Source organism: Pseudophryne corroboree, chromosome 3, assembly GCF_028390025.1.
Source record: "Pseudophryne corroboree isolate aPseCor3 chromosome 3, aPseCor3.hap2, whole genome shotgun sequence".
NCBI lineage: Eukaryota > Metazoa > Chordata > Amphibia > Anura > Myobatrachidae > Pseudophryne > Pseudophryne corroboree.
In genome coordinates this window covers 713,095,861-713,122,893 of record NC_086446.1, presented here as the reverse complement: position 1 = coordinate 713,122,893, position 27,033 = coordinate 713,095,861, and the positions used below count along the sequence as shown (strand labels likewise).

The following is a 27,033-nucleotide window of genomic DNA, read 5'->3' as shown; positions in this document are numbered from 1 at the left end:
GTGATTGGTGTGGCTGGTATGAGTCTTACCCGGGATTCAAAATCCTTCCTTATTGTGTACGCTCGTCCGGGCACAGTATCCTAACTGAGGCTTGGAGGAGGGTCATAGGGGGAGGACCCAGTGCACACCAGGTGATCCTAAAGCTTTCTTTAGATGTGCCCAGACTCCTGCGGAGCCGCTATTCCCCATGGTCCTTACGGAGTTCCCAGCATCCACTACGGACTACGAGAAATAGAATTATCGGTAAGTAAATTCTTATTTTCACATCACCAAAATAACCCAGTATATTGCTGGGTCGACCCACGTGGAGGTGCGATGTGAGCAGCCTGGCATTTCAACCCGGTAATAAAGGAGGGCTTTACGCAGGTTATTCCCATGTCAGGTGCTGTGTGAACGGGTTACCTGGTTCGATGCGATCCGGGACCCGTTCACACTATGGAGGAGGCGGTGTGGATATGATCTCATCTCCAAGTGCCGCCTCTGCACCCGCCCCCTGATGACATCAGCACCGCCTCCGATGGAAACCCGACTCAGTATATTGCCAGTCTGAAAGGGGTCTCATGGCAGGTCGCACCCAGGAAGGACCCGTGTACAATTAGCGATGTGAAAAGGGTATTCACTAATATACAGCACATAGGGGGTAATTCCAAGTTGATCGCAGCAGGATTTTTGTTAGCAATTGGGCAAAACCATGTGCACTGTAGGGGAGGCAGATATAACATGTACAGAGAGAGTTAGATTTGGGTGGGGTGTGTTCAATCTGCAATCTAATTTGCAGTGTAAAAATAAAGCAGCCAGTATTTACCCTGCACAGAAATAAAATAACGCACCCAAATCTAACTCTCTCTGCACATGTTATATCTGCCTCCCCTGCAGTGCACATGGTTTTGCCCAATTGCTATCAAAAATCCTGCTGCGATCAACTTGGAATTACCCCCATAGTCTTTGCAAAAAAAGAAAAAGAAAAATTCAATATAGAAAAATGCAAGGTTATGCATTTCGGGACTAAAAGCAAACTTGCATCCTACATATTAAACGGGGAAAGTCTAGGGGTAATGGTACTGGAAAAAGATTTGGGAGTACTCATTTATAATAGGCTTAATAACCGTACACAATGTCAAAATGCAGTAAAGAAGGCAAGTAAGGTGCTAGCGTGCATAAAACGGGGAATTGAGACAAGGGACGAGGATGTAATCCTGCAGCTGTATAAGGCACTGGTACGTCCGCACCTGGAATATTGTGTTCAGTTTTGGGCACCATTGTATAAAAAAAAAAAGATATCTGTGAACTTGAAAAGGTTCAAAGGCGAGCTACTAAATTGATTAAAGGGCTAGAGGGACTGGATTACGAGGAAAGGCTTACTAGGTTGAACATGTATACACTGGAAAAGAGGCGTCTAAGAGTAGACATTATTAATATCTTCAAATAAGTAAAGGGGCATCACCAAGAATTATTTATTAAAAGAACGCTGTTTAGGACACGTGGGCACTCGCTGAGGCTGGAGGAGAGGAAATTCCAAGCGCACTGTTAGGGCAATAAGGATTTGGAATTCACTGCCAGGGAAGGTGGTAATGGCGGACTCTGAAAATTCATTTAAAAAAAGGAATGGATAAATTTCTGATTGAAAATGATATCCAAGGTTATAACATTTAAAATACTGACGTTGTTAATCTGGGTGTAACATGATTTATAGTTGTTAAATAGTCATAAAACATTACTTCAGCAGGTACATTATAATCAACTCAACTTAATACAGGTTGAACACGATGGGCATTTTGCCTCTATTCAACCTCAATTACTATGTTACTATGTCTATGCTGAACAGCGGAAATGTCACATCATAAAGATAACTGTGGTATGGGAGGGTGTTGGGGAGAGTGATCAAAGCTTAGGAAAAGATAAATTATAAACCGTTCAGGTCCTGTCACTTGGAATTCAATTGGTTAGTACTTTACCTCTCTCCACTTTATCTCTTTCCAAACTTTGATTAATCTACCCCTGGGATAATACAGCTGCAATATTAATATATTTATAAATTCTGGAATATTATATCTGTATAATGTCAGAAGGGGCGCCAGAATGTTTAAAGTTTGGGGGGCGCACGTAGAGAAAACAAACACATTTTTGGCGCCCGTATGGTGCCAGCCTCCCCTCCCTCTCTAACCCCCCCCCCCAAATACGGGGGTGCGCTTAACTCCGGATCCCCATGGGCAGCTTTTTAATATGCATTTGTAGAATACAATTAAACTTCCCTAAACCAGGGGTTCTTAATCACTGGGCGGAAACCCATGAACAAGGTCATTATTCTGTACTGTACTGAATGATAAAAGGGACACTCCCTGCGAGATGAAATGCATTATTAATGCAAAACAAAATCAGTTGCCTTAAAGCTGGAAACCCCTTTTCAAATACTTAAACCCGTCCTTACCGCAATCAGGAGTAACTGCCCATTATATTATAACGGCGGCAGACTGGTGCTGTGGTTCTCAAGGCTGGAGGACTAGATGGCTCGCACTGCTAAGCCATGAAAGCATTTCCATATAGCGCCATTGTAGAGCTATGGATGGGCCATCTGCTGTATACAGGAGCTCTTCTTTTAGAAGAAACTATTGGAAGATGGACAACCATCCTGGCTAAAGATCATTTGATCTACCCCTAACTATTAGTGGACAAATGGTCATGATACGGACATCAGACAGTTTGAGCAGAACATGTGGTAGACATAAAAGTGCCATTAGGTACATCAAAATAAAAACTGTTCAATATAACATTCCTGGAAGCACAGAAAACAAAAGTCCATACTGTCCCCTACCTTCTCCTCATGGTCATCCTCCAGTGGTGTCACAGGGCTCTCCAAAGCTCGATTCAGCAAATCAGTGATTCTTGTACTGTAATAGTCACATACAACATACAATAAAAGATGGAACTACGCAGCAATACAGCAAACAACGGTTCTCCTAAAATCACACGTTCCCGGGCCAGTCTGAAGGATTATGTATGAAAAGTTAGGCAAATGACTACATCTGCAAAATACCAATGAAATGCATGTGCAGGGGTATCTTATGAGGGGAGGAGGAGTGTGTGCAGTGTCCGAGCGCCGCCCTCCTGCCAGCTCATGGTCAGTGCAGACTAAAGCAGCTGCCACAGAATGGAAGTATACTGAGTGCAAGGTGTTCTGTGTGGGCCCATCTGGACTCGGACCCATGGGCGTCGCACACCCTGCACCTATTATAGACAGGAAGCAGTCAGGATCCCGGCTGTCGGTAACCTGGCAGTCAGAATACTGACACCGGGATCCCGACACTAGTCTGAATGCCAACACCAGCATTCAGAAAGGGGGCAACGTCTCAGCACCGGAATACCGACAACCGAGACCCCGAACTAGGAGGCACCGTGCCGCTACAGAGGTAAGCCACGGGGGAGAAGGGGAGGGGGGGACTTGAGGTTAGGTTTAAGCTGCAGGTGGGGAGGGTTAGGGTTAGGCTACGGGGAGGGAGGGTTAAGTTTAGGCACCTATGGGGGGTGGTTAGGGTTAGGCACAAAGGGAAGAGGTTAGGGTTAGGCTGCGGGTAGGGGGGTGGGGAGATGGTAGACCACCCTTAACTCACCCCTGTCGGTATTTTAAACTCTGGGATCCCGACGTCTGTATTTTGCACGCTGGGACACTACTCACCGGGATATCATACTGATCCCCTATTAGATATCCCAATGTGCATGGGAGACCGCTTAGTGAATACTTCACTTATTCAATATTCAGAGTATGACAGGGACCTGGTAGAATCCAACCTAGGGACACTGCTTCACCCCTACTGCGGCTCATCAGTGTAGGATATAGGGTTTCACACTTGGCACGTGAACGGCGACAGAGACAAGCTCACTTCATAACAAAACACAACTGCATGTTTCACAGACGATTAACCTCCCCGCCTTACTCATCCACTGCGACGCCTTGGGAGCTGTCAAGGATCAAACTGTTTTTCTCCCATGTGTTTTTCTCGGGATTAGGTTTCTCTATTTTTGTGTCCATAAGCAATATTGTTTTGTCCATGATAGGATGGGGCCTGCTCCTATTCCTCAGCAGGCAGCACTCCATGGCACAGTGCAGATATAACTGGCAAAATCCCAAGGAATCTGAGAAATGATGAAAATACAGCCTTTTGTTAATGTATAATTAGAACAGTTCGCTGCAGTCTGATGCATCCGATATCTGGCAAGCAGTTTATATATCGTTTCCATTTGTAAACAAAGTATCCATCAAACTGGAAAACTGGAGGGGAAAATCACAAATATATATCAATACAGTGCATCAGGAAAGTATTCACAGCGCTTCACTTTTTCCACATTTTGTAATGTTACAGCTTTATTCCAAAATGGAATAAATTATTTTTTCCCCTCAAAATTCTACACACAATACCCCATAATGACAACGCGAAAAAAGTTTCTTCGAGATTTTTGAAAATTTATTACAAATAGAAAACTAAGAAATAAGTATTCACAGCCTTTGCTCAATACTTTGTTGATGCACCTTTGGCAGCAATTACAGCCTTAAAGTCTTTTTGAATATGATGCCACAAGCTTGGCACACCTATCTTGGGGCAGTTTCGCCCATTCCTCTTTGCAGCACCTCTCAAGCTCCATCAGGTTGGATGGGAAGCGTCGGTGCACAGCCATTGTCAGATCTCTCCAGAGATGTTCAATCATATTCAAGTCTGGGCTCTGGCTGGGCCACTCAAGGACATTCACAAAATTGTCCAGAAGCCACTCCTTTGATATCTTGGCTGTGTGCTTAGGGTCGTTATCCTGCTGAAAGATGAACCAACGCCCCAGTTTAAGGTCAAGAGCACTCTGGAGTAGGTTTTCATCCAGGAGGTCTCTGTACATTGCTGCATTCATCTTTCCCTCTATCCTGACTAGTCTCCCAGTTCCTGCCGCTGAAAAACATCCCCACATCATGATGCTGCCACCACCATGCTTCACTGTAGGGATGATATTGGCCTGGTGAGGAGCGGTGCCTGGTTTCCTCCAAACATGATGCCTGCCATCCACGCCAGAGTTCAATCTTTGTCTCATCAGACCAGAGAATTTTGTTTCTCATGGTCTGAGAGTCCTTCAGGTGCATTTTGGCAAACTCCAGGCAGGCTGCCATGTGCTTTTTACTAAGGAGTTGCTTCTGTCTGGCCACTCTACCATACAGGCCAGATTGGTGGATTGCTGCAGAGATGGTTGTCCTTCTGGAAGGTTCTCCTCTCTCCACAGAGGAATGCTGTAGCTCTGACAGAGTGACCATCGGGTTCTTGGTCACCTTCCTGACTACGGCCCTTCTCCCACGATCGCTCAGTTTAGACGGCCGGCCAGCTCTAGGAAGAGTCCTGGTGGTTCCGAACTTCTTCCCTTTACAGATGATGGAGGCCACTGTGCTCATTGGGACCTTCAAAGCAGCAGATATTTTTCTGTGCCCTTCCCCAGATTTGTGCCTCCAAGACAATTTTTTCTCTACAGACAATTCCCTTGACTTCATGCTTGGTTTGTGCTCAGGCATGCACCGTTAGTGTTCCTTCTAGGCTGTTTTAGCAGGGTGCTGCACCATGCCCATTTTTGAAATGTGAAAAAGCACAGAGCAGGATCATAAATAGCCCCCTTGTATACAGAATGCAACAGAGTGCATGTTACAATGTAGTTGTCTACTCCTTGCCTACCTCTGAAATTGGAAACAGTTCCTATCCTTATTGAACTGGATGGCAGAGGAGGCACTGTAAATGGCATCACTGCTGTGGCTGCCGACATAACTTAGCAATCTGATATAGAGGGAAAGAACAGGGTAAGCAGTGAGCATGTACTGCTTACACTATTTCCTTAGTAGAAGAACAGACTTTTATTTTGTACCTATACTGTATATTTTAACCCTCTGCTTAACTTTTCTGTTTTATAACACATAGGGATTATAACTACTTCATCAGTGCAGGAGGCATTTATTATTATCTACTTATTATGTGTATATACTGTAGCCGTTCTTTCAAGAAGACTGGACAAATATACTATTTTTCTCAGTACAGATGTTGGGTGTTACATGGGTGTCCTATGTGTATGTAGCGGTAAATGATACATTAAAGGGAAAATATATATATAAAAACTATAAACATATGCGCTATGCTTTGTGCGCAAAGAGTCACATCAAAAATGTGCCCTTCAAAATGAAAATGTGCCCTCCTCAATGATCAGCACCCTGCCCTAAAAAAATCTTAGAATGAACACTACACTGTCAAGTGTGGGACCTTATATAAACAGGTGTGTGCATTTCCAAATAATGTCCAATCAACTGAATTTACCATAGGTGGACTCCAATTAAGCTGTAGGAACAGCTCAAGGATGATCAGTGGAAACAGGATGCACCTGAGCTCAATTTAGAGCTTCATGGAAAAGGCTGTGAATACTTATGTACATGTGATTACTTAGTTTTTTTATATTTTATACAAAAAAAAGGTAAATATACAATTGCGCAAAAAGACCATAATCATGAATTCAAAAAATGATAATCACTCTCAGAGTATTATCCATCAATTGTTTCCAGCACGATGTTTATTTAGTGCAAGGTCATAATACAAAGAATGGCTTGAAAAGGTCTTCAGGATAAGCAAATATCCACTTTAAAAATCCACATATGGCATAATCATGTGAAAAGAAATAAATAGCATATAGTGCAAACAGCTTTTTAAATTATTAAAAGGTTTTAATTTTACATAAATGCACTCACAAACATATAAGATAAGCAGGCATACAACTCGTCAGTATGTGTATGGGGGCAGTCTATACTCATCAAGACCAGGTGAGATATAAAACACCAGGCAGAATTCCATTCTCCACAGGTCCCAATAGAGTCCAGAGCAAGAAGTCCCCACCAATTGCTGGCATGTAGTCCGCACTGCTTTGCCACACCGCTTAACGCATTTCTGACCTCACTATGTTCTTCCTCAGAAGCGTTTGTGGCTCAGCTCAAATGATCCCCTATTTATACCTATTCTAATTAATCTAAATCACACACACACATGTAACTCCAAATCCGCGTGAGGACGTCCGACTTCCGCGTTCCAAATAAAACCACACGATCATTATCTGCTTTCGCCCGGATCTGATGTATCAGTAGATGCTCCCACATCACATAGTTTCCGTCAGCAGAAATGACATCTCGCGTCATGTGTTCCATATTGCGCTCCACATCGCATATGCGCACAGACTTATAGGTGATAATCCATGGCGGACATATAAATCAGTTCCATCTTTGTGTCCCAATCGATTAGGTACACTCAATCAATTCATAGATACATGATATAAAAGGGAGAACACAATAAAATATATTTTTTTGTGTAAACTGTTTTTTTATTAATTAAAGCAGCAGACAAATCATTACAGCAATACTTTTCCAAAGAAGGGGACAAAAACATCTCATATCATATATGTCAATACAATACGTTTAAAGCACCCAAAGTATGGAAATAAGTTGACTGCATAACTTATAACATCAGAACATATAGGAAGGAACATTTTAACAAAACAGCTCAGAAAAATAGGAAAGGAAAGTAAGAGAGAGGGAGGATAAGGAAGAAAAAGAAGGGGAAAAATAGTAAAGGTAGAGTCAGGTGAGAGTGTCTGCGCAGAAAGGACGATCACTTTTAAAAATAGGGGGGGGAACTTTAACAGTTAGGGAACTGAGACCCATTGGAAGGACACCTTACACAGAACATAGGGAGGGTTATGTAGCCATGTAGGACCGGTACACAGGAGATTCCTTAAAGTCGTACCAGGGAAACCAGATAGCTATAAAGTTAACGGTTTTCCCAGATGAGAAAGAGATCAGGTCCTCCATGTCTAGAAAGTAATCGATCTTTGTAAACCATGATTTAATCGAGGGTGGTGAGGTGGATCTCCAAAGAGTTGGAATAACCGCTTTTGCAGCGTTGCTAAGGTGTCTCAATAGGGAGTGTTTATAGGAGAGCGCCCCCGCGGAGGTGTGATTGAGGAGCCAAAAACCCGGGTCTTTCGGGATTACATCCCCCACTATCAGTTCGGAACACCTAAATACCTCTGCCCAAAATGGGGTTATAAGAGGGCAATCCCACCAAATATGCACAAAGCTCCCTGGGGCATTTCTACATCTCCAGCACAGGTTCGAGAGGGAGGGAAACATTTTATTAAGAACAAGAGGAGTCCTATACCACCGGTATATGAGCTTATAGAGGGTCTCTAATGTCGATAGGCATAAAGAGCTCGCCTGGGTGTTACTAAATACGGAATCCCAATTGATCTGTGTAGGTAGCCCTATCAGATCCTTCTCCCAGGAAGCCATGAAGGTAGGAGGTTGCGGAAAAAAGTTTTCCATAATAAGCACATAAATTTGTGAGATAGTGTCAGGAATCGACTCACCAAGCTGACATCTGTCCGCCGTTGCGGACTCCGACCTGGCTCCCTGCGGTCACCTGTCGTCCGTGTCCCTGCCTCTGGACGCCATCACGGGCCTGGGAGCGCTCCTGAGACAGCAGGCGTGTAGCACGCCGCGTTCCCGCTAGGCCGCGGCATGGGCGCCGCCATGACAGTTCACAACAACCAGCATACAGCGGCCAATCCGGTGCTTGGCCGCACCCACTTTCCCTCACTCATCCAATGCCTGTGCACCAAGGGGTACATAAGAGACTGCAGGATCAGTCTGCAGGCATCCTGGACTTTGTGTCACTCCTGCGACCCATGTGAAAGGATCTGTACCTGTTCCTTCCGTGTTCCTGGCTCTCTACTGAAAGACTTGTACTCCTGGTTACTCTGCACAGCTCCGTGGAACTTCAAGGCCCAGCAATACCTGCAACTTCAAACAGGCTTCACACTCATCACCACCTTGTGTGCTTCAGCCTTGCAGTTGAGACTGACTCCAGGTGTGTTCCATTCCTCCACCTGTGATACAGCTTGCTGCTGTCAGTGCTTCACCACCTGCACTGTGGATAGTCAGACTCCTGCCTCTGCTACCAGGTTTGCCATTCAACATCTCACTGCCAAGTTTCATGTTTAAAACCTGCACTGGTTTCCAAACCAGAATCATCTCTGCAAGCACCTGTTCTTCTGTTTATCATATTACCGGTTATTATTTCTCCAGTCATCTGTCATCCTGTTGCCATAGACTTTCAGCTATTACGCTGTGTGATTGACATTTCCATTTGTTATTATTATTTCTGCTGCCATTCTGTTTATATCATCTGCTAATAAATATCATTGCGCTCATGCGCAGGAACGTTATCAAGCCTCCTCGTTTTCTCCCAGCTACCTCCACTGACCCACTAGCGCCCCCTCCGGGGACACAGCCAAAACACAATCTGACAGTAAGTCCAGGATCGATGGACTCGGATGGTGGACGGAGTGTGGGGTCAGAGGCCTTGCAAAATCTGGTCTCCCGTCTGGATGGTCAAGAGGCTGCGCAGCAGCAGATGTTTCAATTCCTGCAAGGGATGTCCTCCCGGATAGATACACTACAGCAATCCCTGCCTAGTGTACTCACTCCTACTGTTCCTGTTACTCCAGCACCTGCCAGTGCTGTGAGTTCCTCTATGCCGGCTGCATCAGCTCCAGTGTCACGTCTGCACCTGCCCGTGCCAAGCAAGTATGATGGCAGTCCAAAGTTATGTCGCGGGTTTCTCAACCAATGTGAAATCCAGTTTGAGTTGTTGCCACATAATTTCCCCACGCCAAGATCCAAGGTTGCCTACATCATCTCCTTACTTTCTGGATCTGCTCTGAGCTGGGTGTCTCCTCTGTGGGAACGTGCTGACCCTCTGATTAACAACTACACAGACTTCGTGTCAACCTTCAGACGGATCTTTGACGAGCCTGGTCGTGCAACATCAGCTTCCGCTGACCTGATTCAACTTCGTCAAGGTACCCGTAGCATGGGACAATATGTCATTCAGTTCCAGACGTTGGCCGCAGAGATTCAGTGGAATAATCAGGCCCTGGTAGCAGCTTTCTGGCATGGACTTTCTGACCGGATCAAAGATGAACTGGCGACCCGCGACCTTCCTGTACAATTGTCTGAATTGATTTCCTTGTGCATTAAGTTGGACTCTCGCATCCGCGAACGCAATGATGAACGCGCTCGGAGTGAGCCACGCAGATCAAGGATGATACCTTCAGTACAGTTCCAGTCTCCTTCTTCTGACGAGCCTATGCAGGTAAATAGGTCCCGCCTAACTCCTGAAGAGCGGGCAAGAAGAATGCGTGAGAGACTCTGTCTGTACTGTGCGGCTGCGGGCCATCAGATTAACTCCTGCACAGTGCGTTCGGGAAACGCCAGATCCTGACTTGTAAAGGAGGAGTCAAGTTGGGATCTTTTAGTCAAGCTCCTTCTAGTCAAGACCTTATCCTTCCTGTGACGTTAGAGACTTCAGTTGGGCTCCAGTCCGCATCAGCATTAGTGGACTGTGGAGCTGCAGGTAACTTCATCACCCAAGCTGCGGTAAATAAATTTTGCTTACCTATATGTGAACTTTCCTGTCCAGTTTATATTACCGCTGTGGATGGTAGTCGAATCTCCAAGGGGAATATTTCTCATCAAACTGCCCCAGTGGTTCTGGGAGTTGGATTCCTACACTCTGAACTGATTAAGTTCTTAGTCATCCCTCAAGCCACCCAGGAGATCGTCTTGGGCATGCCCTGGCTCCAGCTACATAATCCACAGTTTGACTGGTCAACGTTGCAGCTTACCTCATGGGGTTCACATTGCCATCAGTCCTGTTTAGCCCAAGTGTGTCCCATAAAGTCTACCGAAGTTAAGACACAGTCAAGTCTCCCAGCAGTTTATCAAGATTTCTCAGATGTCTTCAGTGAGAAGGCCGCTGATGTCCTACCGCCCCATAGGGAATGGGATTGTCCCATCGATCTCCTTCCTGGCAAGAAGCCACCTAGGGGGCGCACCTACCCGTTGTCTGTTCCTGAAACCGAGGCGATGAGTGAATATATCAGGGAGAATCTACAAAAGGGATTCATCCGCCCTTCATCATCACCCGCTGGTGCAGGTTTCTTCTTTGTTAAAAAGAAGGATGGAGGACTGCGTCCATGCATTGACTACCGGGGTCTCAATGACATTACCATTAAAAATAGTTATCCATTACCACTCATTACCGAATTATTTGACAGAGTTAAAGGAGCCCGCATCTTCACCAAGTTAGATCTCCGCGGTGCCTACAATCTCATCAGAATCCGGAGTGGTGACGAGTGGAAGACAGCTTTTAACACTCGAGATGGCCATTACGAATACCTGGTAATGCCATTTGGGTTGAGTAATGCTCCAGCAGTGTTCCAACACTTTGTGAACGAAATCTTTCGTGATGTCCTGTATAAGTACCTCGTTGTTTACTTGGATGATATCCTCATCTTCTCCCAAGACCTTCCATCTCATCGTCTACAAGTCCGTGAAGTCCTCCGACGTCTTCGTGAGAACCGGCTCTACGGTAAACTTTCTAAATGCACCTTTGAAGTTCCCTCTATACCCTTCCTGGGTTATATAATTTCCGGATCGGATCTTCAGATGGAGCCGACAAAATTGGAAGCTATTGCCAATTGGTCCATTCCAAATTCTCTCAAGTCTATCCAGCGGTTCCTGGGTTTTGCCAACTACTATAGGAAATTTATTCGGGGATTTTCCACTCTCATCGCTCCTATTACCAACCTGACTCGGAAAGGGGCAAACCATTCCAACTGGACAGAAGAAGCCTTAGCAGCCTTCCAGAAGATCAAACTGGCCTTTATGTCTGCCCCAGTTCTGTCTCAGCCAGATGTAAACAGACCGTTCGAGTTGGAGGTGGACGCCTCTACAGTTGGGGTTGGAGCTGTTCTTTCCCAGAAGGGAACCGATGGGAAAGTCCACCCTTGTGGATTTTATTCTCGCAAATTCCTTCCTGCAGAAGCTAACTACTCCGTTGGAGATCAAGAACTATTGGCGATCAAGCTGGCTCTCGAGGAATGGAGATACCTCCTAGAAGGGGCCAAACATCCGTTCAACATCTACACGGATCATAAAAACCTGCTATACTTAAAGGCAGCTCAGTGCCTTAATCCTCGCCAGTCCAGGTGGGCTATGTTTTTCTCACGTTTTAATTTTAAGCTTCATTTCCGCCCAGGTTCGCAGAATGTTAAAGCTGACGCTTTATCCCGATCTATGGAATCCGAAGAGGAAACGCCTGACTCAGTGCCTCATTCCATCCTGAGTCCAGTGGTGTTCGCTGCATCTCAAGTCTCCCCAGCTCCTCCTCCTGGTAAGACTTTTGTTTCCCCAGAACTCCGTCCCAAGTTGCTATCTTGGGCTCATCAATCCAAGTTCACCGGTCATCCTGGTGTCCTGAAGACCTTCAAGTTTCTCTCTGAGACGTACTGGTGGCCTAAGATGAAGGCTGACATCAAGGATTTCGTGGCATCCTGTCCTAAGTGTGTGCAGCATAAGACTCCTCGTCAGTCTCCAGCAGGTCAGTTACAACCATTGTCTGTTCCTAGTCGTCCCTGGTCACACCTGTCCATGGATTTTATCACCGACCTTCCTCCTTCTCAGGGATACAATACCATCTGGGTTGTAGTGGACAGATTCACCAAGATGGCTCATTTTGTTCCTCTCCAGGGTCTCCCTTCTGCCCCGAAACTTGCCCAAATCTTCCTACGGGAGATTTTCCGCTTACATGGTCTACCCTCGGAAATAATATCCGACCGGGGGGTACAGTTTGTAGCGAGGTTTTGGAGGGCCCTCTGTTCTGCCATGCAAGTCAAGCTGAAGTTTTCATCATCGTACCATCCTCAGACGAATGGGCAGACAGAGAGGGTTAATCAAGAACTTGAGACGTTTTTAAGATTGTATGTTTCATCCTCCCAGGATGACTGGTTCGATCTGCTCCCATGGGCCGAGTTTGCCCACAACTTCCGCTATCATACTGCTACGGAAACAACACCATTCTTCGCAGTATATGGGCAACATCCCCGTGTTCCAGACTTCCAAGAACTCCCTCATATGGATGTTCCTGCTGCCACTACTGCTCTGACTCAGTTCTCATTAATTTGGAGAAAGATTCACGTGTCTCTCAAAAAGGCCTCCAGCCGGTACAAGTACTTTGCCGACCGCAAGAGACGTGCGGTTCCTAACCTGAAACCTGGGGACAAGGTTTGGCTGTCAACCCGTAACCTCCGTCTTAGGGTTCCGTCCATGAAGTTTGCACCCCGTTTCATTGGTCCTTTCCCTGTCGAAAGAGTCATCAACCCTGTGGCCTATAAACTGAAGTTACCACCTTCTCTTCGAATACCTAACGCTTTTCATGTTTCTCTCCTCAGACCTCTAGTCCTGAACCGTTTTCAGAGTGCTCTTCCAGTTGGCCCCAAAATTCGAACTCAGCGGGGCGTGGAATTCGAGATTGGCAAAATTCTGGACTCTCGTTGCCGGTATGGACGTCTCCAGTACCTGGTCGATTGGTCCGGTTATGGCCCAGAGGAAAGAAGTTGGGTAAATTCATCGGATGTCCATGCTCCAAGGTTGGTCCGTGTCTTCCACAGCACTCATCCATCCAAGCCACGTGGGTGTTCGGTGTCCACCCTTAAAGGGGGGGGTACTGTCAGGAATCGACTCACCAAGCTGACATCTGTCCGCCGTTGCGGACTCCGACCTGGCTCCCTGCGGTCACCTGTCGTCCGTGTCCCTGCCTCTGGACGCCATCACGGGCCTGGGAGCGCTCCTGAGACAGCAGGCGTGTAGCACGCCGCGTTCCCGCTAGGCCGCGGCATGGGCGCCGCCATGACAGTTCACAACAACCAGCATACAGCGGCCAATCCGGTGCTTGGCCGCACCCACTTTCCCTCACTCATCCAATGCCTGTGCACCAAGGGGTACATAAGAGACTGCATGATCAGTCTGCAGGCATCCTGGACTTTGTGTCACTCCTGCGACCCATGTGAAAGGATCTGTACCTGTTCCTTCCGTGTTCCTGGCTCTCTACTGAAAGACTTGTACTCCTGGTTACTCTGCACAGCTCCGTGGAACTTCAAGGCCCAGCAATACCTGCAACTTCAAACAGGCTTCACACTCATCACCACCTTGTGTGCTTCAGCCTTGCAGTTGAGACTGACTCCAGGTGTGTTCCATTCCTCCACCTGTGATACAGCTTGCTGCTGTCAGTGCTTCACCACCTGCACTGTGGATAGTCAGACTCCTGCCTCTGCTACCAGGTTTGCCATTCAACATCTCACTGCCAAGTTTCATGTTTAAAACCTGCACTGGTTTCCAAACCAGAATCATCTCTGCAAGCACCTGTTCTTCTGTTTATCATATTACCGGTTATTATTTCTCCAGTCATCTGTCATCCTGTTGCCATAGACTTTCAGCTATTACGCTGTGTGATTGACATTTCCATTTGTTATTATTATTTCTGCTGCCATTCTGTTTATATCATCTGCTAATAAATATCATTGCGCTCATGCGCAGGAACGTTATCCAGCCTCCTCGTTTTCTCCCAGCTACCTCCACTGACCCACTAGCGCCCCCTCCGGGGACACAGCCAAAACACAATCTGACAGATAGTATGCGTGGGAGAGCTGTGAGAGACGCATAGTTTTTCGAACCCTGTGAGGTCTCTGGTTATGTCAGGAAGGTTCTTGGAAGATGTTATGAAATGATGGACCTGCAGGAACTTTCGGAACTAGGTATGTTCCAATGAGACTGGATATCTGAAAATGAGCGCACCCTACCCGAGCTCACCAGCTGACCGACCCTGAAAATTCCTGCCTCTGCCCACGGAGCAAATGCTGTCCCATGGAGACCCGGAACAAACTTGGAGTTATGGAGAAAGGAGGTTAAAGGGGACCATTTTGGGGATATATGGCTCTGAGATCTCAACGTGGCCCATAATTTAAGCGTGGGGGAGACCGTGGGATGAATAACCCTCGGGAGGATAGGAAGCCAAGGTGCAATTTCAATATAATGTGGAAGACATCCCTCCTCCAGAAGAACCCATTGTTTGCGATCTTTAGCCCGAGACCATTCCAGAATCCTATTCAAGTGTACTGCATGATAGTAGTTGAGAATATGCGGGAGTTGTTGCCCCCCTTGATGCTTTCTCCTGAATAATATATCATGTCTAAACCTGGGTGTTTTGCATCCCCAAACAAATGCCCGAATAAGATTCTGGACGTCCCGAAACCAAAGTATTGGGATGTGTACTGGAAGGGTCTGGAGAAAGAATAATATCCTAGGGAGGGCATTCATCTTGACAACATTAATCCTGCCAAACCATGATAATCTTAATTTCTTCCATTTCTGGAAGTCCAGGCGAAGCTTCGCCAGCAAGGGGCTGAAATTCAGGGAGAATAATTTGGATAAATCGTTGGACAATAGCACCCCCAAATATTTTAATTTGTGATCGTGCCACACAAAAGGGAAGGCATGTTTCAGACCCTCGACTACAGCAGGAGGGGTAGTTAAATTCATAGCAATGGATTTGGAATAATTTATTTTGAAGTTAGAGAGGGTTCCGAACTTCTCAAACTCTACCATCAGGTTTGGCAAAGAGGTGACTGGTTTTGAAATTATAGCAAGTAAATCGTCGGCATATAAAGCCAATTTATATTCAGTCCCTTTTACCAGCAAGGCCGAGATATTCGATTGGCCCTAATACTTCGGGCTAATGTTTCCATACAAAGGACAAAAAGTAAAGGGGATAGTGGGCAGCCCTGTCGTGTGCCATTGGAAATAGAAAAGGAATCTGAAAGGGAGCCATTAATCCTAATTTTGGCGGAAGGGGAAGTATAAAGAGATAGGATTCTATGAAGACAGGTATTACCGAGCCCGAGATGCTTCAGTATGCCAGACAAAAAGTCCCAGTCTACCCTGTCAAACGCTTTTTCAGCATCGGTCGACAGTATGATTGAGGGGGACGAAAGCTGGCCAGCATAGTGAATCATGTTGAGCACTTTAGAGGTGTTATCTCTGGCTTCTCGGCCTAAAACAAATCCCGTCTGATCTCCATGTATCAAACCAGGCAATAGTAGTTTAAGGCGATTTGCAATCAGTTTGGCAAATAGTTTTATATCCATATTCAATAGTGAAATTGGCCGATAACTGGAGCAAAGACTGGGGTCTTTACCCTCTTTAGGTAAAACTGCAATATGGGCTTCTAGTGATTGCGGGGAGAAGGGCGAGTGTTCTGATATAGTATTGAAGGCTCTCGTGAGTAGGGGGACCAATTTGTCCTTGAAAGCTTTATAATAAGCAATGGTATACCCATCAGGGCCTGGACTCTTGCCATTGGGAGAAGATTCAATGACTTTCATAACCTCTTCATTAGAGAAAGGGGCATCTAGATCCTCTGCTTCTTTTGTGGATAGTTTGGGGAAGTCTAAGGCCCGTAAATAGTCAGCTATGGCTGTTTGATGGGACGACTTGTCCGCTCTTCCCGTCGGACCTGCAATGTTATATAGAGTGGAATAATATGCCCTAAATGCCTTAGCGATATGAGGTGTCTCATGTTGGGGCTGACCGTGACTATTTTTAATTCTATGGATAAAAGTTAGAGCACGTTGCTCTCTAAGGGCTTTGGCCAGTAATTTCCCAGGTTTGTTACGCCATTTCCCAGGTTTGTTACCCCCAGGTCTGCTACGGCACTTCCGATAAGAAAATTTGATTCTTTCAGAGAGTAGCTTATTCAGATCAGCCCTAGCAGCTTCAAGATCAGCATAATGTTGTGGGGTTTGGGATTTCTTGTGTAAAAGCTCGAGAGATTGTATCTTAGATAATAATTCTCCCCGGAGTTTCTCCATCTGCCTTTTACGGATAGATCCTATCTGGACACAAACCCCTCTAATAACACATTTATGTGCTTCCCAGACTGAGACTTTAGAAATGTCATCTAGGTCATTGGTACAGATATAGGAATCTAAGGCGTTGTCGATTCGAGACCGACAGTCCGCGTCCTGCAAGAAGGTGTCGTTAAAACGCCAGGACCATTGACGATGTGTGTTGGGAGGCAGGCGTAATGTGAGGTTAACTGGGGCATGATCTGACCATACAATTTGTCCTATAGAGGCATTGGAAAGAAGGTGTAGGTGTCGGTGACTCAGAAACAGGTAATCAATTCTAGAATATGTCTGGTGTGGGTGTGAGAAAAAGGAATAATCTGTTTCGGCAGGATGTGTCAGTCTCCATGTGTCAATCAGCTGGTGGTCGAGCAGGGTGCGCCTCACCCGCCTATGTTCCCTCTCTGACCTGCAAGAAATCTTTTTAGAATTGTCCTGGGTGGGATCTAGGGTCCAATTTAAGTCGCCTCCCATCACCACCACCCCCTCCAAGAGAGGCTCCACGTTTTCCAAAACTGAGGACAGAAAGGAGGGTTGTTTAGCATTTGGAGCATATATGTTTAAAAAAGAAAAACGTTGGCCGTATATATCGCATTTCACCAGCAACCCTCTACCTTCAGCTAGTCTATGAGAGGTAACATTAAGAATAGGCAGGTGGCGAGCCAATAATACAGCCACGCCTAATGTCTTACCAGCAGAATTATTAGACAGGAAAACATGAGGATAGTAGTGACATTTTAGGGACGGCACATGCCCCATCTTAAAATGCGTTTCCTGAATAAAAGCAACGTCAACTCTCTCATCTCTAAGCCATTTGAGGAGTTTAGACCTTTTCTCAAGAACATTCAACCCTTTAACATTAAGGGTAGTGACATGCAGATCATTCATCCCCATCGGTACGACAGACCTAAGGGCATTGGAATAAGCATCCCTACGACAGACACTGGAGAGGGGAAAGGAGGAGCAGCAAGGGAAGGAAATAGAAAGAGAAGGAAAGCAGAGAAAAGAGGAAAAGAAGATGCAGCGTGGAAAACCACGCTGTGAGGAATCATGATATTAAACAGAGATGACAATCCCAAAAAGAGGACAGCTGCAAAAAGGACAGGAGCGGAATCCTGCCGACTCCCAGTCCAAAGAAACAGGGGATGCAGCATGATGGGGTCCTACGGGGACCGACAGCGACCATCCACAAATTATAAGCTAAACAAATATAAAGTATTACCGAGGAATGTGCATAGGCACAGGCGAAACATATAGAAAAAAATTTAAATCAAAATTGAAGATAAAAAATAATCAGGAAATATGCAAACTTATATATACATGTATATATATAAACTTACAACTATCTATCAAGGTTTCATAAAGGCTGAGCAATAATGTATATGAGTATCGTCGCAGAAATGATGAATGTGGCTTAACCAAAAACAAGATATCATACCGACGATACTCCATTACCCATCCATGAAACCATTACAACATCACAAAATTACCAAATTACAAAAACCGATCTCACGTGTGAGCAACACATATCACTATTTAAGGAAAAGAACCAAATGTGTGACATAAGTAACAGGAGACTTCCTGTCGGCATGAGACGACACCTCCCCCTCAGGGAGGCTCAAAGGAGCGAGAACTAGGAGTAGTTCCCCGCATCCGTGGGGAACGCACTTGTTGCCATGCGTCATCTGGGGGAAGCACAACAGGTAAGTCCGGTATGTGATGAAAAGCTTCCCAGTCTGGCAACGATACTGGAGGTATAATACAAACAAAATGGGGTAGTTCACAAGCGCTACAACATGAACAGAACAGGGCCTCTGTAACGCTGTCCTAATATTTAGATATCCCCTCGGTCAGGTTCGCACCTGTAGACTGACCTCCTCTCACAGGGGGGAAAACATAGAAAGGTTTCTTTTGCACCACCACGAATACACTCGATTCCAGGGGTTATCCTCTCCCTCAGTGTGAGTGCTCACCTTATTATAGGTCCCTATATGCCTTGAAAGGTGTCTTTCTCTCTGGGCTTCTTATATCTTTATGTGTTCACAACATTTAGGGGTCACAATCTCCCTTCAATAAGACGCTCACCTTAACAACAGGCCCTATGTTCCTCGAAAGGTTTCTTTCACTGTCTCCCTCCACCAGACTCTTCTATGAGGTCTTGTAGATTTTTTTCAAGATGTATATTTTTCCTCAAACATGAGATCCATTCAAAAAGATATATTAAAAGGTTTTATTCCACATACAAAAATCCATCGATGGAATATGACATACAACAATAAAAAACACTAATATAAAAACCACCCTGAATGGGCGGACTGGGTTTTTCCTTAGGCACTACCCCTCAGAAGCCGGTCAGAGGAATTCCTCTCAGAAAAAAACATAAATATCTCTGATCCTTAAGTCTCCATATAGGGTAGTGATAATGTAAGTAAAACCTTACCGCCTAAGGGCTAAAAAGTGCTGGTGCCAACGCGTTTCGGATAAAAATCCTTCCTCAGGGCATGTCACAGGACTAACCCAGTCGGCCTTTTAAACCCCACTGAGCCATTCTCCTCCCCTCTTCCACCAATCAGAAAGAAGAGTGATGTTTTCATATATTCAAATGCATATTTGTAATCAACATTTTTCCATGTGCCTTATTTCCATCCTAAGACATCATTCTGGACATAAATAAACCTGAACTATGTTTAAAAACAAAGAAAAGAACATAACGAATCTCAATTGGTGAGAGCTAAAGTCCGTTCTGGAGTATCCATCCATATCCTCATCCATAGTCCTTGTATATAATCAGCGTTCCACGAACCGGATTCTCAACCCGTGATTTTGATATAGCCTCCGCTCACCGGCATGTATTACTTCCCTTGCATAAAGGTCAGGGTCCGTCCACATCAAAAGTCCCCATTGACCACGTTTTTCGTTCCTAGAGACGGAGGAAAGTCACCGGTGGTTCCTGCAGACCTTCCGATGACGTATTTCCGGTCTGGTGGAACGCAAAATCGGAAGTCATTGGAACGCATCCGTTTTTTCAATATTCACAGAATCGACGCACTCCCATCGTTTCCCAAATGTAAACAAACACATGTAGGGGGCAAAATACAAAGAAAAACAGCTATTAGTGACCGTAATTTTTGTTTATAATTTGGAAAAAGAAAGAAAAAGAGAAAGAAATGCATATTTCAGGGTTTATCGCATTATTATCAAAAGAGACATTTCACTAAGATACAGATTTAAAACCTTTTATGCATATATGTGGATTCTATTACAATTTAATTAACTTGTATCACATATAGTTTTCCTTATACATTCCCTCATAGGAACCATTTCATTTCAAATTCGACGTTCAGCCCCCTAGGGACTAACGTCTTAAGCTCGTATATGGCCCTCATTTCCATCTTTGCCAATTTTGCCTTCCCATCATTAGTCCTCCAACCTGGTGTTATCACTTTAATTCCACAGAAACTAATTAGATGTTTAATGTTACACTCATGTTTTTGACTGAAATGAAACGACACATTATGGGATTCAAGTCCCCTCTTGATGTTACGGATGTGTTCAGCCATCCTTATTTTCAACATACGTGTGGTCCTCCCTATATATTGGGACCCACACGAACATTCAAGAAGATACACACAATTTTTTGTATTACATGTAATGAAATCTTTTATATCATACACCTTATTTGTCTGTGTGGATCTATATTGTGTGACCTTGCTTTCTTTATTTTTGCACGCTCTACACATTGTGCAGAGCCCACATCTAAAAAAACCTTTAGATCTATTTCTAGTGAGCATTTTAGGTACCGACACAACACTACTGACAACACTTTCTTTAAGGTTTTTAGCCCTTTTATATATAAACCTGGGAAACTTGGAGATCACTTCCCGTAAGCATGGATCCTTTCCTAAGATTGACCAGTGTCTCCTAACTATTTTTTCCACTTGTTCGTGTTGACTGTTGTATGCGGTAACAAAGGTTACATCACCCATAAATTTGTCCTTAGTGATAGGACCTTTGGTCAACATTTCTGCACGATTATAAGTGCCAGTTGTGTCCATGGCAGTTTGCACACCATCCCGATCATAACCCTTTGCAAGGAATTGTTTCTGCAATAAGCGTGCTTGCTCCCAATACACCACCTCATCCGAGCAATTCCTTCTAATTCTTTGGAATTGACTGATGGGAATACTCTTCAACCAATTACGGTGGTGGTTACTTGTATGATCTATATATGAGTTGCAGTCGGTTGGTTTAATGTAGTTACTAGTTTTCAACTGGTCATTCTCCACATATATACGTAAATCCAAGAAATTGACCTCCAACGCTAACGTTAAAATAAGATTTTACTTACCGATAAATCTATTTCTCATAGTCCGTAGTGGATGCTGGGGACTCCGTCAGGACCATGGGGAATAGCGGCTCCGCAGGAGACAGGCACAAAAAGTAAGCTTTTAGGATCACATGGTGTGTACTGGCTCCTCCCCCTATGACCCTCCTCCAAGCCTCAGTTAGGTACTGTGCCCGGACGAGCGTACACAATAAGGAAGGATCTTGAATCCCGGGTAAGACTCATACCAGCCACACCAATCACACCGTACAACCTGTGATTTGAACCCAGTTAACAGTATGATAACAACGAAGGAGCCTCTGAAAAGATGGCCCACAACAATAATAACCCGATTTTTGTAACAATAATTATGTACAAGTAATGCAGACAATCCGCACTTGGGATGGGCGCCCAGCATCCACTACGGACTATGAGAAATAGATTTATCGGTAAGTAAAATCTTATTTTCTCTAACGTCCTAGTGGATGCTGGGGACTCCGTCAGGACCATGGGGATTATACCAAAGCTCCCAAACGGGCGGGAGAGTGCGGATGACTCTGTAGCACCGAATGAGAGAACTCCAGGTCCTCCTCAGCTAGGGTATCAAATTTGTAGAATTTTACAAACGTGTTCCCGCCTGACCACGTAGCTGCTCGGCAAAGTTGTAAAGCCGAGACCCCTCGGGCAGCCGCCCAAGATGAGCCCACCTTCCTTGTGGAATGGGCATTTACAGATTTTGGCTGTGGCAGGCCTGCCACAGAATGTGCAAGTTGAATTGTACTACAAATCCAACGAGCAATAGTCTGCTTAGAAGCAGGAGCACCCAGCTTTTTGGGTGCATACAATATAAACAGCAAGTCAGACTTTCTGACTCCAGCCGTCCTGGAATTATATATATATATATATATATATATATATATATATACACACACTCACTTTTCCCATGGCTGAAAAAAGAATTAAACCAGCACTCACGTTTTAGTTGCAGAAAAAAAAGGGTTTTTTAATCCTGAAAAGACATCAAGGATACACCCCACTGTTTACAGTACGCCCCTAGTGGGGTGTATCCTTGATGTCTTTTCAGGATTAAAAAACCCTTTTTTTTCTGCAACTAAAACGTGAGTGCTGGTCTAATTCTTTTTTCAGCCATGGGAAAAGTGAGTGTGTATATTGATTATTAGGACCTTGCACCAATTATTTTTTGACTTTAGACATAGAGTGCTGTCACTTTGTTATATTTTATATATATATATATATATATATATTTTCAGGGCCCTGACAACGTCTAGCAACTTGGAGTCCTCCAAGTCCCTAGTAGCCGCAGGCACCACAATAGATTGTTTCAGGTGAAACGCTGACACCACCTTAGGAAGAAACTGGGGACGAGTCCCAGTTCTGCCCCGTCCGAATGGAAAATCAAATATGGGCTTTTGTAAGACAAAGCCGCCAATTCTGACAATCGCCTGGCCGAGGCCAGGGCCAACAGCATGGTCACTTTCCATGTGAGATATTTCAAATCCACAGATTTGAGCGGTTCAAACCAATATGATTTGAGGAATCCCAACACTACTTTGAGATCCCACGGTGCCACTGGAGGCACAAAAGGGGCTGTATATGCAATACTCCCTTGACAAATGTCTGGACTTCAGGAACTGAAGCCAATTCTTTCTGGAAGAAAATCTACAGGGCCGAAACTTGAACCTTAATGGACCCCAATTTGAGGCTCATAGACACTCCTGTTTTCAGGAAGTGCAGAAATCGACCTAGTTGAAATTTCTTCGTGGGGCCTTCCTGGCCTCACCCACGCAACATATTTTCACCACATGTGGTGATAACGTTGTGCGGTCACCTCCTTCCTGGCTTTGACCAGGGTAGGTATGACCTCTTCCGGAATGCCTTTTCCCTTAGAATCCGGCGTTCAACCGCCATGCCGTCAAACGCAGCCGCGGTAAGTCTTGGAACAGACATGGTACTTGCTGAAGCAAGTCCCTTCTTAGCTCCTGAGGCCATTAGTCCTCTATGAGCATCTCTTGAAGTTCCGGGTACCAAGTCCCTCTTGGCCAATCCGGAGCCACGAGTATAGTTCTTACTCCTCTACGTCTTATAATTCTCAATACCTTGGTTATGAGAAGCAGAGGAGGGAACACATACACCGACTGTTACACCCACGGTGTTACCAGGACATCCACAGCTATCGCCTGAAGGTCTCGTGACCTGGCGCAATACCTGTCCCGTTTTTTGTTCGGGCGGGACGCCATCATGTCCACCTTTGGTCTTTCCCAACGGTTCACAATCATGCGGAAAACTTCCCTATGAAGTTCCCACTCTCCCGGGTGGAGGTCGTGCCTGCTGAGGAAGTCTGCTTCCCAGTCGTCCACTCCCGGAATGAACACTGCTGACAGTGCTATCACATGATTTTCCGCCTAGCGAAAAATCCTTGCAGTTTTGCCACTGCCCTCCTGCTTCTTGTGCCGCCCTTTCTGTTTACGTGGGCGACTGCCGTGATGTTATCCCACTGGATCAATACCGGCTGACCTTGAAGCAGAGGTCTTGCTAAGTTTAGAGCATTATAAATTTGCTCTTAGCTCCAGTATATTTATGTGGAGAGAATTCTCCAGACTTGATCACACTCCCTGGAAATTTTTTCCCTGTGTGACTGCTCCCCAGCCTCTCAGGCTGGCCTCCGTGGTCACCAGCATCCAATCCTGAATGCCGAATCTACGGCCCTCTAGAAGATGAGCACTCTGTAATCACCACAGGAGAGACACCCTTGTCCTTGGATATAGGGTTATCCGCTGATGCATCTGAAGATGCGATCCGGACCATTTGTCCAGCAGATCCCACTGAAGAGTTCTTGCGTGAAATCTGCCGAATGGAATCGCTTCGTAATAAGCCACCATTTTTACCAGGACTCTTGTGCAATGATGCACTGACACTTTTCCTGGTTTTAGGAGGATCCCGATTAGCTCGGATAACTCCCTGGCTTTCTCCTCTGGGAGAAACACCTTTTTCTGGACTGTGTCCAGAATCATCCCTAGGACCAGCAGACGTGTCGTCGGAACAACTGCGGTTTTGGAATATTTAGAATCCACCCGTGTTGTCGTAGAACTACTTGAGATAGTGCTACTCCGACCTCTAACTGTTCTCTGGACCTTGTTCTTATCAGGAGGTCGTCCATTTTCTTTGAAGACGAATCCTCATTTCGGTCATTACCTTGGTAAGGACCCGGGGTGCCTTGGACAATCCAACGGCATCGTCTGAAACTGATAGTGACAGTTCTGTACCACGAACCTGAGATACCCTTGGTGAGAAAGGCAAATTTTGGGACATGGAGGTAAGCATCCCTGATGTCCCGGGACACCATATAGTCCCCTTCTTCCCGGTTCGCTATCACTGCTCTGAGTGACTCCATCTGGATTTGAACCTTTGTAAGTGTTCAAATATTTCAGATTTAGAATAGGTCTCACCTAGCCTTCTGGCTTCAGTACCACAATATAGTGTGGAATAATACCCCTTTCCCTGTTGTAGGAGGGGTAATTTTATTATCACCTGCTGGGAATACAGCTTGTGAATTGTTTTCAATACTGCCTCCCTGTCGGAGGGAGACATTGGTACAGCAGACTACAGGAACCTGCGAGGGGGAAACGTCTCGACATTCCAATCTGTACCCCTTGGATACTACTTGTAGGATCCAGGGGTCCTGTACGGTCCTAGCGTCATGCTGAGAACTTGGTAGAAGCGGTGGAGGGCTTCTGTTCCTGGGAATGGGCTGCCTGCTGCAGTCTTCTTCCCTTTCCTCTATCCCTGGGCAGATATGACTCTTATAGGGACGAAAGGACTGAGGCTGAAAAGACGGTGTCTTTTTCTGCAGAGATGTGACTTAGGGTAAAAAACGGTGGATTTTCCAGCAGTTGCCGTGGCCACCAGGTCCCATGGACCGACCCCAAATAACTCCTCCCCTTTATACGGCAATACATCTTTGTGCCGTTTGGAATCTGCATCACCTGACCACTGTCGTGTCCATAAACATCTTCTTGCAGATATGGACATCGCATTTACTCTTGATGCCAGAGTGCAAATATCCCTCTGCGCATCTCGCATATATAGAAATGCATCCTTTAAATGCTCTATAGTCAATAAAATACTGTCCCTGTCAAGGGTATCAATATTTTTAGTCAGGGAATCCGACCAAGCCACCTCAGCTCTGCACATCCAGGCTGAGGCGATCGCTGGTCGCAGTATACCACCAGCATGTGTGTGTATACTTTTTAGGATATTTTCCAGCCTCCTATCAGCTGGCTCCTTAAGTACGGCCCTATCTGTAGATGGTACCGCCACTTGTTCTGATAAGCATGTGAGCGCCTTATCCACCCTAAGGGGTGTTTCCCAACGCGCCCTAACTTCTGGCGGGAAAGGGTATACCGCCAATAATTTTCTATCGGGGGAAACCCCGCATCATCACACACTTCATTTAATTTATCTGATTCAGGAAAAACTACAGGTAGTTTTTTCACATCCCACATAATACCCTCTTTTGTGGTACTTGTAGTATCAGAAATATGTAACACCTCCTTCATTGCCCTTAACGTGTGGCCCTAATAAGGAATACGTTTGTTTATTCACCGTCGACACTGGATTCAGTGTCCGTGTCTGGGTCTGTGTCGACCGACTGAGGTAAATGGGCGTTTTACAGCCCCTGACGGTGTTTGAGACGCCTGGACAGGTACTAATTTGATCGCCGGCCGTCTCATGTCGTCAACCGGCTTGCAGCGTGTTGACATTATCACGTAATTCCATAAATAAGCCATCCATTCCGGTGTCGACTCCCTAGAGAGTGACATCACCATTACAGGCAATTTGCTCCGCCTCCTCACCAACATTTTCCTCATACATGTCGACACACACGTACCGACATACAGCACACACATAGGGAATGCTCTGATAGAGGACAGGACCCACTAGCCCTTTGGGGAGACAGAGGGAGAGTTTGCCAGCACACACCAAAACGCTATAATTATACAGGGACAACCTTTATATAAGTGTTCCTCCCTTATAGCATTTAATATATATTCATATCGCCAAATCAGTGCCCCCCCTCTCTGTTTTTAACCCTGTTTCTGTAGTGCAGTGCAGGGGAGAGCATGGGAGCCTTCCCACCAGCATTTCTGTGAGGGAAAATGGCGCTGTGTGCTGAGGAGAATAGGCCCCGCCCCCTTTTCGGCGGGCTTCTTCTCCGGAGTTTGTGATGTCTGGCAGGGGTTAAATACATCCATATAGCCTCAAGGGCTATATGTGATGTATTTTTCGCCATACAGGTATTATACATTGCTGCCCAGGGCGCCCCCCCCCGCGCCCTGCACCCTCCGTGACCGCTGTGTGAAGTGTGCTGACAACAATGGCGCACAGCTGCAGTGCTGTGCGCTACCTGATGAAGACTGAAAGTCTTCTGCCACCTGGTTCCGGACCTCTTCAATTTTCAGCATCTGCAAGGGGGGTCGGCGGCGCGGCTCCGGGACGAACCCCAGGGCGAGACCTGTGTTCCGACTCCCTCTGGAGCTAATGGTGTCCAGTAGCCTAAGAAGCCAATCCATCCTGCACGCAGGTGAGTTCACTTCTCTCCCCTAAGTCCCTCATAGCAGTGAGCCTGTTGCCAGCAGGACTCACTGAAAATAAAGAACCTAAAAACTTTTTCTAAGCAACTCTTTAAGAGAGCCACCTAGATTGCACCCTGCTCGGACGGGCACAAAAACCTAACTGAGGCTTGGAGGAGGGTCATAGGGGGAGGAGCCAGTACACACCATGTGATCCTAAAAGCTTACTTTTTGTGCCTGTCTCCTGCGGAGCCGCTATTCCCC

At 45.7% G+C, this 27,033-nt stretch overlaps 1 protein-coding gene across 3 annotated transcripts in view; it reads right to left on the bottom strand.

Moving 5' to 3' along the window:
• The window catches only part of PSTK (phosphoseryl-tRNA kinase), a 109,688-nt gene that overhangs the window by 12,168 nt on the left and 70,487 nt on the right, over nucleotides 1–27,033 (bottom strand). For all 3 annotated transcript variants that reach the window (XM_063962135.1, XM_063962134.1, XM_063962136.1), the window contains exons 3-4: nucleotides 3,933–4,131; nucleotides 2,813–2,888 (exon numbers count right to left, since the gene is read on the bottom strand). In XM_063962135.1, coding sequence (XP_063818205.1) covers nucleotides 2,813–2,888; nucleotides 3,933–4,131 — 275 coding nt within the window. The remainder of the gene's footprint in view (nucleotides 1–2,812; nucleotides 2,889–3,932; nucleotides 4,132–27,033) is intronic.